The 12,249-nt window shown below is 33.9% G+C and overlaps 1 protein-coding gene across 1 annotated transcript; it reads left to right on the top strand.

Moving 5' to 3' along the window:
* Nucleotides 1-1,497: 1,497 nt before the first annotated feature.
* LOC142237685 (uncharacterized) lies at nt 1,498-11,954 on the top strand. The gene is made up of 7 exons (XM_075309078.1): nt 1,498-1,569; nt 5,278-5,955; nt 9,785-10,000; nt 10,064-10,294; nt 10,778-11,071; nt 11,117-11,189; nt 11,730-11,954. Exons 2-7 carry the CDS (start codon nt 5,309-5,311, stop codon nt 11,952-11,954), a joined length of 1,686 nt encoding a protein of 561 aa, XP_075165193.1. The 5' UTR covers nt 1,498-1,569; nt 5,278-5,308.
* Nucleotides 11,955-12,249: the final 295 nt, after the last annotated feature.

Genomic DNA, 12,249 nt, shown 5'->3' with positions numbered 1-12,249 from the left:
CTATAGAAATTAATTTTTTACAAAATTTTCTAAAGAAATCAAATTTTGAGAAAATTTTCTATAGAAATAAAATTTTGATAAAATTTTCTATAGAAATAAAATTTTGAGAAAATTTTCTATAGAAATAAAATTGTTTTTGGCAAAATTTTATATGAAGTAAAATTGTGGCAAATTTTCTATAGAAATAAAATTTTGACAAAATTTTCTGTGGAAATGAAATTTTGACAAAAATTTTCTATAGAAATAAAATTTTGACAAAATTTTCGATAGAAATAAAATATTGACAAAATTTTCTTTGGAAATGAAATTTTAACAAAATTTTCCATAGAAATAAAATTTTGGAAAATTTTCTACAGAAAGAAAATTGTGGAAAAATGTTCTGTAGCAATTAATTTTTGGAAAAGTTTTCTATAGAAATAAAATTTTGCAAAATTTCCTAGAGAAATAAAATTTTGACAAAATTTTCTATAGAAATAAAATTTTGGAAAAATTTTCTATAGAAATAAAATTTTGATAAAATTTTCTATAGAAATGAAATTGTTAACACTCTGAAATGTAACCATCATCACTGAGATTAAATCCATGCAAGGCGGACGTGATAACCCTGGCACTACGGTATCCTCCGGCGTGTTGCTATTGTTAGCATGTCCGTCTTATTAAAAATATTGAAAAAATGTTGGTCCATTGGTTTATTGATATGTAGTGCGTATAATTATTATTAATTACTTAATAGCACTTATACGTACATGTGGCCTTTCGTTGCTTAAGACCAATCTTGTATATCGATTAACCAAAACCATTAATGAAATTGTTACACAGAAAAAAATTTCACGAAAAATTTTCTAATTAAAATTTTAATTGAGTTTTAAAAAATATTCAATTAAAAATTTAATTGAATCAACAAATTTTTTAATTGAAACAAAAATCAATCACAAAAATTAATAGTATCAATTAATTTTTTAATTGGATCAATTAATTTTTAATTGACCTTCAATTAATTTTTTAATTGATACTATCATTTCTGTGATTGAAGACATTTCAATTAAAAAATTAATTGGATCAATTAATTTCGTGATTGAATCAGAAAATAATTTTTTTGTATGTAGTTGTGATTATAAGAGTCCGAGTATATACTGTCCTCAAAAGATTTCAAAAGGAATATTAAGGAATTCAAATGTAATTTTTTTAAAAACTGATTAGATTATATTAAAAGTGTCTTATATAAAACGTTTTGATGGAAAATTCGAAAAATATTATTTGATTTGTTTTCTTCATGCCAATAGTGTAATAGTGATAGCTTCATGGCCGATTATTATGAATGGTTTGCCCACCATTGGAAAGCCCCCCTTATGCGTCTCCCTTGGATTTTCTTTTGTACCCCCTCTCAAATGGTCATGATAAAGACCAAGATAACATTATTGGAAATTGATAGCAAAATTTTTATTAGAGAATAATCGAACTCGTTTTTCAATTCGCATTAGTTGTATTTTAAAATTCGTCCGATAAAGAACCCTCGCTAAAAAAAGGTGTGAGGCATTTACATTGGTGTTGACAATTTCAACTTCAACCGTGAGAACTTGATAGGTGTATGTGAATAAAAACCCCCTACAAGATTCATATCTATAATTAAGTTTCGATAAAGTAGTAGATAATAAAATAATATTTGCAAGAATATCTCGGTTTGAAAGTGAAATGAAGTTGTAAACTTATATTAAACAATAGCACCTACATATATGTGAAGATAAAGTGAATTTTGATGAATTTCTATATTTAACTGAAATTTCAAGTGTGACAATAAAAACAGAATTTTATTAGAGTTCTTGTTGTTATTGCTGTTATTTTATTTAATTTTTGTTGTTATTGATAAAATATAATGAAAACAGTTTGGTTATTAGGGTGGTGGTAAATAATAAAAACACAACGTTTTTGTTTATATGATAGCATATTTGGAGAAAAAAATGTATCATTACATTTTTATTAAAAAAAAAAAATTACAAAAAGTGTGAACTTATATACTGTACTAAAATTACGGTTGGTCAATATAGAATTGTTTTTAAAAAGAAAACAAAAATAATTAAAAGAAAGTTTTAATTTAAAATTAGCAATGCATATGAATAAATAAGAAAATTACGAATGAATTAAAAAAATAATAATAATAATAATAAAAATAAAAAAATCTAAATTTTAATTAATGTAAACAAAAATTTAAAAAAATAATGACAGAAAGTAGAAAACTCTAAAATATTAGTAAACAAATAGTTATTAGTAAAAATAAAAAAAAAACTGTAATAAAAAATAACAAGTATATACGGCCGTAAATTCGGCAAAGCCGAATCCTATGTACCCTCCACCATGTAGTGCGTAAAAACTTATACGAAAGACTGTCATCCACAATCGAATTACTTGGGTTGCGGTAATACTTACACATGGTAAGGTATCTTAAAACTTCTTAACATTGTGTTCTAAATTGTAAGTTAGCCCATACGTGGTATATATTAGACAAAAAAGGTCGATTAAAGAAGTATATAATTCAGTTCGACATAATTTTCTATAGAAATAAAATTTTTACTAAATTTTCTATATATGTATATTTTTATTTCTATAGAAAATAAATTTTTGACAAATTTTTCTATAGAAACAAAATTTTGACAAAATTTTCTATAGAAATAAAATTTTGACAAAATTTTCTATTGAAATTAAATTTTGACAAAATTATCTATAGAAATAAAATTTTAATAAAATTTTCTATAGATATAAAATTTTAACAAAATCTTCTTCAGAAATAAAATTTTGACAAAGCTTTCTATAGTAATAAAATTTTGACAAAATTTTCTATAGAAATAAAATTTGGTAGATTAGTTTTGGCGATTGGCTATATATAACTATAGACCGATATGGACCAATTTTTGCATGGCTGTTAGCGGCCATATATTAGCGCAATGTACCAAGTTTCAACCGAATCGAATAAATTTTGCTCCTCCAAGAGGTTCCGGAGGTCAAATCTGGGGATCGTTTTATATGGGGGCTATATATAATTATGGACTGATATGGACCAATACCTGCATGGTTGTTAGAGGCCATATACTAACACCATGTACCAACTTTTAACCAGATCGGATGAATTTTGCTTCTCCAAAAGGTATCGGAGGTTAAATTTGGGGATCGGTTTATATGGGGTCTATATATATAATTATGGACTGATTTGGACCAATTCCTACATGGTTGTTGGTCCATATACTAACATAACGCACAAAATTTCAACCAGATCGGATGAATTTTGCCCTTCCAAGAGGTTCCGGAGGTCAAATCTGGGGATCGTTTTATATGGGGGCTATATATGATTATGGACTGATATGGAACACTTTTGGCATAGTTGTTAAATATCATATACTACCACCACGTACCAAATTTCAACCAGATCGGATGAATTTTGCTTCTTCAAAAGGCACCGGAGGTCAAATCTGGCGATCGGTTTATATGGGAGCTATATATATTTATGGACTGATAGGAACCAATTCCTGCATGGTTGTTGGATACCATATACTAACATCACGTACCAAATTTCAACCGAATGGGAAGAACTTTGCTCTTCCAAGATGATCCGGAGGTCAAATCTGGGAATCGGTTTATATGGGGGCTATATATAATTATTGACCGATATGGACCAATTTTTGCATGGGTGTTTGAGACCATATACTAACATCATGTACCAAATTTCAGCCGGATCGGATGAAATTTGCTTCTCTTAGAGGCTCCGCAAGCCAAATCGGGGAATCGGTTTATATGGGGGTTATATATAATTATGGACCGACGTGGACCAATTTTTGCACGGTCATTAGAGACCATATACTTACACCATGTACCAAATTTCAGCTGGATCGGATGAAATTTGCTTCTCTTAGCGGCCTCCCAAGCCAAATCGGGGGATCGGTTTATATGGGGGCTATACATAATTATGGATCGATGTGGACCAATTTTGGTATGGTTGTTAGAGACCATATATTAACATCATGTACCAAATTTCAGCCGGATCGGATGAAATTTGCTTCTTTTAGAGGATCCGCAAGCCAAATTTGGGGATCCGTTTATATGGGGGCTATACGTAAAAGTGAGCCGATATGGCCCATTTGCAATACCGTCCGACCTACATCAATAACAACTACTTGTGCCAAGTTTCAAGTCGATAGCTTGTTTCGTTCGGAAGTTAGCGTGATTTCAACAGACGGACGGACGGACGGACGGACATGCTTAGATCGACTCAGAATTTCACCACGACCCAGAATATATATATATACTTTATGGGGTCTTAGAGCGATATTTCGATGCGTTACAAACGGAATGACAAAGATAATATACCCCCACCCTATGGTGGAGGGTATAAAAAGGTTGTAGAAAATCAAATAAAATTCCAATAATAAAAATTTTAGTATTTTAATTAATGTAAACAAAAATTAAACATTAATTAATGTAAATACAAATTAAATTATCAATAAAAACTAAAAAAATGATAAAAAAAACACAGACATAGACAGTCTTTATTTTGTACATTGGTGCAAGTTTGCAATTTTTGGAACATGAATGGCTTTAGTCCAGGTTAATTTTTGAATATGTGTTGCATCCAACTCACGATCGAATTTTCTACTACTACGGCATACATTTCGATCAAATTTGGCCATAATTGATATGGAGTGCGTATAAGTATTGTTAATTAATTAATAATACGTATACGTACGTGGGGCTTTCACTGAAAAAAGACAAATCTTGTAAACCGATTAACCCAAGTATTTTCTATAGAAATAAACTTTTAACAAAAATTTTCAATGAAATAAAGTTTTGATAAACTTTTCTATACAAATAAAATTTTCTATGGAAATATAATTTTGACAAAAATTTCTATTAAAATAAAATTTTGCATAATGTTATAGATATAAAATATTGACAAAATTTTCTATAGAAATAAAATTTTGACAAAATTTTCCATAGAAATAAAATTTTGACAAAATTTTCCATAGTAATAAATTTTTGACAAAAAATTGATGCAAAGCTTCAAATTAAGTTATTATGATTATCTAGATTTTTGGTAAAAATATCTTCAAATTTTGGTAGATTATGTTTGGCACGAGTGGCAACCGTAGCTGGAAAATTTTTATCGGTCAATTTTGTACATAGTCGCTGCAATAACTCATCTATCAATACTACTAATAGCATTAAGAAAGGGAAATTTTGATTCGTGATTTGTTTTGTGTTTTTTTAATTATTTTTCATTTTTTGTTTCAGATAATTTGTTTTGTAATACCTCTACATTACAATGTCAGATGATACAACACGTCGGACATTCCAAAGAGATCGAACATTTGCAAAATTCGAATCAAACAGTAAACGTTGGAGTGCCATTGGTTATAGTTCCAATGATGTAAGCATATCTAATACGGATAATACAATGAATTCGGATTTCAAAACCAATATGGCTATTTCTATTACAAATTTGCCAGAATATTCAGAGGAAACAGAGTATAACGAGAATTACCCTGGAAAATTTCAACCCCAATTTAAAACATCCAGAAATAGATTTGCTAGCACTCCTCTATTACTTCAGGATACAATCCACGATGAACAAGAATCCCCAGTGACTCCAGAACCAGCTCTTTTAGGTGTAAAGCAAAAATTGATTTTATTTGAAAAACTCAATTCAAATGAATACATCACCATCATACCGCCAAAACTTAAACCAAAAAATTATGAAAGAAAATTTATAACACAATGGCATTTAGGCCATCACAGGCAAACGATGGCTGAAGCTTTAACAAATGACTCAAAGATTGAGAACAGTGTTAGTTCACCTAAACAAATCGTGGCAGATGAAGTTGTTACGACAAAAATTGAAAATATTGGAATAACCGAAAACAGCGAATATAAAACCAAAGAAATTAAATCCAATATTGCTTATATTGCATCGTAAGTAAGCATTTATATGTTAAAGCCCATGGAGCGAATGATTTATATTAATTGAATTAATATAAGTTATACGCTCTGGTGTACAATGAATTGTGTCCCATGGAGCGAATGATTTATATTAATTTATTAGATGGGTATGCAAATTAGTAATGCGGGATTTTTCTCCCAAGAGCAAAAATTTTAATTTTCTATATTTAGTGAAACATTCTATATTTTTATGAGAAAATTTCTTTAAAAAAATCCTCAGCCATAAGAATATCATATAAGACTTTCGTAGCATATATCGATGTAATGCGGAGGATGAAGGTTAGGAAAAAATTGGCGTTTGGCGAAGTCGTTCAGTTCTGTGCTCGGGGGTGTAACAACAATCCAAGTTTCGTGACCATAAAACAGCATTTGCGGGAAGTTATGATTTACTTCTTTGATTTCGAGTAAAATGTAGCGGAATCGCATCGATTACTCTCCGAGCCATATCCGGTATTGGTTTCAAAAGGTGGGTTTTGCGTTTCAGAATTGGTGATTTTGATGTGGAAGGCAAAGAACGTCCAGGATTGCCGAAAAGTTTGAAGATGCTGAATTGGACCGATTACTCGGCGAAGACTAATATAAAATGCACGAATTACTCTCCGAGCCTTATTCGGTATTGGTTTCAAAGGGTGGGTTTCGCGTTTCGGATTTGGTGATTTTGATGTGGAAGGCAAAGAACGTCCAGGATTGCCGAAAAGTTTGAAGATGCTGTATTGGACCGATTACTCGTTGAAGACTAATATAAAACGCACGAATTACTCTCCGAGCCTTATCCGGTATTGGTTTCAAAAGATGGTGTTTGCGTTTCAGAATTGGTGATTTTGATGTGGAAGGCAAAGAACGTCCAGGATTGCGGAAAAGTTTGAAGATGCTGTATTGGACCGATTACTCGGTGAAGACTAATATCAAACGCACGAATAACTTATCAAATCGTTCGAAGTTACATGACAAGCCATGACTCAAAGGCAAGGAAATTAGGTACCGTACGAGTTGAAGTCCAGATTCTTCAACTGGATTTTTCACTTGGGAACAGCTGCTCTAAAGGCAATAAAGAAACTGTTTGTTCGCATCACATCGTAGCTGGTGAGGAAAGGAGGATCCACTTTGAAAATCCCAAGCGAAAAAGATCGTTACCCGGGTCATGCCTCGACAAAGCCGAATATCCATTGGAAAAAAGCCTATGCTTTCGTGGGACCAGCTGGGTGTGGTGTACTATGAGCTGCTGCAAGGGAGTGAAATTATTCCAGGAGGTTTGTATCGAACTTAATTAATCCAAGTTTCGTGACCACAAAACAGCATTTGCGGGAAGTTATGATTTACTTCTTTGATTTCGAGTAAAATGTAGCTGAATCGCATCGATTAATCGCCTTGCGTTATCCGGTATTCATTTCAAAAGGTGGGTTTTGCGTTTCAGAATTGGTGATTTTGATGTGGAAGGCAATGAACGTCCAGGATAGCCGAAAAGTTTGAAGATGCTGAATTGGACCGATTACTCGGCTAATATAAAACGCACGAATTACTCTCCGAGCCTTATCCGGCATTGGTTTCAAAAGGTGGGTTTTGCGTTTCAGAATTGGTGATTTTAATGTGGAAGGCTATATTGGACCGATTACTGGGTGAAGACTTCGAAATTACGTGACAAGCCATGACTCAAAGGCAAGGAAATTATGTACCGTACAAGTTGAAGTCCACATTCTCAAACTGGATTTTTCACTTGGGAACAGGTACTCTAAAGGCGATAAAAAAGGTGTGTTCGCATCACATCGTAGATGGTGAGGAAAAGCGGAGCCACTTTGAAAATCCCAAGCAAAAAAATCGTTACCCGGGTCATGCCTCGAAAAAGCCGAATATCCATGGAAAGAAGCCTATGTTTTCGTGGGACCAGCTGGGTGTGGTGTACTATGAGCTGCTGCAAGCGAGTGAAATTATTCCAGGAGGTTTGTATCGAACTTAATTAATCCAAGTTTCGTGACCACAAAACAGCATTTGCGGGAAGTTATGATTTACTTCTTTGATTTCGAGTAAAATGTAGCTGAATCGCATCGATTACTCGCCTTGTGTTATCCGGTATTGATTTCAAAAGGTGGGTTTTGCGTTTCAGAATTGGTGATTTTGATGTGGAAGGCAATGAACGTCCAGGATAGCCGAAAAGTTTGAAGATGCTGAATTGGACCGATTACTCGAATTACTCTCCGAGCCTTATCCGGCATTGGTTTCAAAAGGTGGGTTTTGCGTTTCAGAATTGGTGATTTTAATGTGGAAGGCTGTATTGGACCGATTACTCGGTGAAGACTTCGAAGTTACGTGACAAGCCATGACTCAAAGGCAAGGAAATTAAGTACCGTACAAGTTGAAGTCCAGATTCTTAAACTGGATTTTTCACTTGGGAACAGGTACTCTAAAGGCGATAAAAAAGGTGTGTTCGCAACACATCGTAGATGGTGAGGAAAAGCGGAGCCACTTTGAAAATCCCAAGCGAAAAAATCGTTACCCGGGTCATGCCTCGAAAAAGCCGAATATCCATGGAAAGAAGCCTATGCTTTCGTGGGACCAGCTGGGTGTGGTGTACTATGAGCTGCTGCAAGCGAGTGAAATTATTCCAGGAGCTTTGTATCGAACTTAAAGGGTTGGAGCCCAGCGTGAAAAATGGTCACATTTTCCGATAGGAAAGTTGTTTTTTTCAGCACGTTACGCTCGGCCACATGTTGCAAAACCCTTAAAAACTTATTCGTGAACACTCAAAAGGTAAATCGTACCCCATCCATTGGGACAAGATGTTCAGACTCGGCTAAAAAAAGGAGCTTCCTTGGCATTGGGCACTCAGTGACAAGAGAGAAGTTAACCACAGTGGCGAATAGTAGACGCGTCGTTTATTCTTCGCGGTATATTACCAGAGCCACCGTGGTGATATGATTCGCATGCCCACCTTGCATACAAAGGGTCCTGAGTTCAATCATAGTTTCGACCGAAAACCAATCAAATTTTCAGCGGTGGATTATCCTCTCTCAGTAATGCTGGTGGATTATTCCCTCTCCGTAATGCTTCTCTGAGTGATTTCGCCGTTCGGACTCGCCTATAAAAAACGAAGTCCCCAGACATTGAGCTAAACATACAATCGGGCTGCACTCAGTGCCAATAAGTTCACAACTGTGTACTGAATAGTTTAGGTGATCCTGAAATAAAAGGCTGCCATTGGACCTAACCTAATCTAAGCCGTTCATGCCTCAACTTCGATGGTAAGTTCGAAAATCCATGGAAAGAATCCTATGCTGTGTATTTGGTGGGACCGAATAAGACGCGCGCATCGAATTCAAACGATGAGTTTCAGCACAATAACGCTCGGCCCAAACTTATTTGGAAACATTCAAATGGGAAGTCTTACCTCACACGCCGTATAGCCTTGACATTACTCCTTCCGATCTATGACGCATTACTTGCTATTTTAGTTCATAAGGAAGACTTGCTATTTTAGTTCATAGTTTATAAGGAAGACAAAAATTGGGTTGATTTGCAGATTGTGTCCAAAGACAAGTCTGGTTTTCGTCGCAGTATTCGATTGTTTCCAGATATATGGGAAAAAGTAGTGATTGGCCATGGACAATACTTCAATTGGTCAGTCTGTTACATTTTTTTCGCAATCAATTCTCAGACATTTGGCAAAATAGCGCATTTTTAATTTGTGCTCCCAATAAAATAAATCATACGCTCTAGTGTACAATGCATTGTGGCGTATGAGTCATATTAATTATTTCTTCCATTAGTTTTGGTTACATTATGTTGTCTAATCTGTCTATGTTTATAGATATAATTCTGAACCGACACTCGAATCGGAAGCCTCCCAAAATGGATATACAGACGAGGAAAAGGATCCAACTACCCCAGAGACTCAAAATAGACAGATTAAGGGCTCTGAACTGATTTTTAATTCTAATGAAACAAAAACTAAATCGAAGGAAATGCATGATATAGCTGATGTTGTGGAGGCTGTTTTGGAAAATAAATTTTGGATCAAATCTAGGTATAAATTTCTTATAATCTGACCTTCAGTCTATATCTATTTTATATCGTAAAATGATTATAGTGATAAAAGTGTTGTTCGCGAACATTCTTCCTCTTCTATTGAAAAACGCGATCGGAGTAACCTTGATTTAAGGTTTAATGAAGACAAATCTGCAACAAATAAATCGTTTCTATCACCGGAATTTATGAAATTTGTTGGGCTTCATAATGACGATATGAAGGAAGATGAGAGAAATTTGATAGACAATGAGGAACGTGTTAAATCGAATTCAAAATCAGATGTTATATTAAGGTATATTTTAGTGTTGGTGGTAGTTTGTTTATGTATGTATTTTTTTACTCAGAATTGTTTTCTAATATGGAACAAATATGTGTTATTAAAACTCTTTACCATGGATCGCATTTAAAATATTCTCCGAAAGGCAGCCACATTCATTGTGTTGAAGTTATGATCATGCAACATCCAACTGTTATACAATTTTTTTATCTATTTTAACGTGATTGTTAGACGTCATAAATTACTTTCATCCAATATCCGAAATGAACTTCCCATAGTGGAGGGGAAAATTTGTCATATTCTCATTGAATTTCACATGATCATGCAACATCCAACTGTTATATTGTTATACAATTTATTGTATATTTTACCGAGATCGTTTTGAGATCGTATGACACATTATCTTCACTCAATTAATTTCTCATAATGGAGGGAAATGTTTTTCATATTCTCATTGAATTTTACACATGCTTATACTGAACTTTATATACATTCTAGTTCACCGCTGGAAGAGGACAACAATGATGCTGATGTTGAAGACAATACTCAAGATACATGGAATGCCAAGGAAACAGTTGTCGATGTTAACAACTGCTTGCAACACTACTCTAGCAATAAAGAAGACATTTTGAATGTGAAATCAAAGCCTTCAAATTATAAAATCTTTGAAGATTTAGAAGCTTTATTGAAGCCCAAAAATGAAGATATAACGAGTGAGAAAAATATAAAAATTTTAAATACCAACGATTTGGAAGGAGTGATGCTTAAACCGAAATCTAAAGAACTTTCAAGGTGAGATGAATTACAGTGAATAATGGTACAAAATATATTGTGAAGATCAGAAATTGTTAGGCGAAACTGTAATAAAGGAGCGCATTTTAACCATTCTAGGCCAAGTGAACGTTCAAAGGTATGGAAATAGGGTCCTCCTCATGAGGAATTCTGTCATATTTAATTTGAAATGCTACAGTAATCAGACCTTTAGTAGTAGTAGTAGTAGGAGTAGTAGTAGTAGTAGTAGGAGTAGTAGTAGTAGTAGTAGTAGTAGTAGTAGTAGTAGTAGTAGTAGTAGTAGTAGTAGTAGTAGTAGTAGTAGTAGTAGTAGTAGTAGTAGTAGTAGTAGTAGTATTAGTAGTAGTAGTAGTAGTAGTAGTAGTAGTAGTAGTAGTAGTAGTAGTAGTAGTAGTAGTAGTAGTAGTAGTAGTAGTAGTAGTAGTAGTAGTAGTAGTAATAGTAGTAGTAGTAGTAGTAGTAGTAGTAGTAGTAGTAGTAGTAGTAGTAGTAGTAGTAGTAGTAGTAGTAATAGTAGTAGTAGTAGTAGTAGTAGTAGTAGTAGTAGTAGTAGTAGTAGTAGTAGTAATCAGACCTTTACTTTCTGTTACTTAACTTTCCGTGAATGTATTAATAATCTATGAAGAGGGGGAAAAGATGGACGCTTTAGGGCTTTCAGACTCAGGAGTCGCATTATAGTCTCTCGCGATCCAAACCTGACATAAAAAACCCAAATGAATATGACATCAAACGATTACACTCATACAACGGAGGGGAAGGTGCCCCAGTGCTGATCGCTAGTGATCAATATATGAATCACGGAGCATCGAGATCAGACCTTATACAGATGTGGTTGACTTTGCACTTGTCTTTGAAACAAGAGTTACAAGCAATGTTTCTATAAGTGTGGGCAACTTGGCTCCGGTAGTCGAAGATAATGTTATAAGGAAGAATAGCTATATAGCCGTTCGCAAGATGCATGAAGGAGATGAAAAGGCTCAGGGGAGCTTAAGTGCTTTTCGCCCTCCGAAAGGACGTAGAGAATCTGATTCCAACTCGGATGTAAATGAAGGTTTCAATATCACCATCTTGGCGAAACCAACTTACGACATGGTCAATGTCAATGGCGTCAGAGATAACGCCACAATACTGACTACGAGAAAAGGTTATCAGGCACACTACGACGAAAGTTGAAGAGA

The sequence above is a fragment of the Haematobia irritans genome, chromosome 5 (genome assembly GCF_050003625.1).
Source record: "Haematobia irritans isolate KBUSLIRL chromosome 5, ASM5000362v1, whole genome shotgun sequence".
Taxonomy (NCBI): Eukaryota; Metazoa; Arthropoda; class Insecta; order Diptera; family Muscidae; genus Haematobia; species Haematobia irritans.
This window is presented reverse-complemented; position numbering and strand designations above follow the sequence as displayed.

What these genes read in the sequence shown, in the direction of transcription:
- LOC142237685 (XM_075309078.1), top strand. Translation starts at nt 5,309, where the DNA reads ATGTCAGATGATACAACACGTCGGACATTCCAAAGAGATCGAACATTT. An exon ending in AAATTTTGGATCAAATCTAG is followed by an intron (nt 10,001 to 10,063) that starts GTATAAATTTCT and finishes AAATGATTATAG; the next exon opens with TGATAAAAGTGTTGTTCGCG. An exon ending in AAATCTAAAGAACTTTCAAG is followed by an intron (nt 11,072 to 11,116) that starts GTGAGATGAATT and finishes TATATTGTGAAG; the next exon opens with ATCAGAAATTGTTAGGCGAA.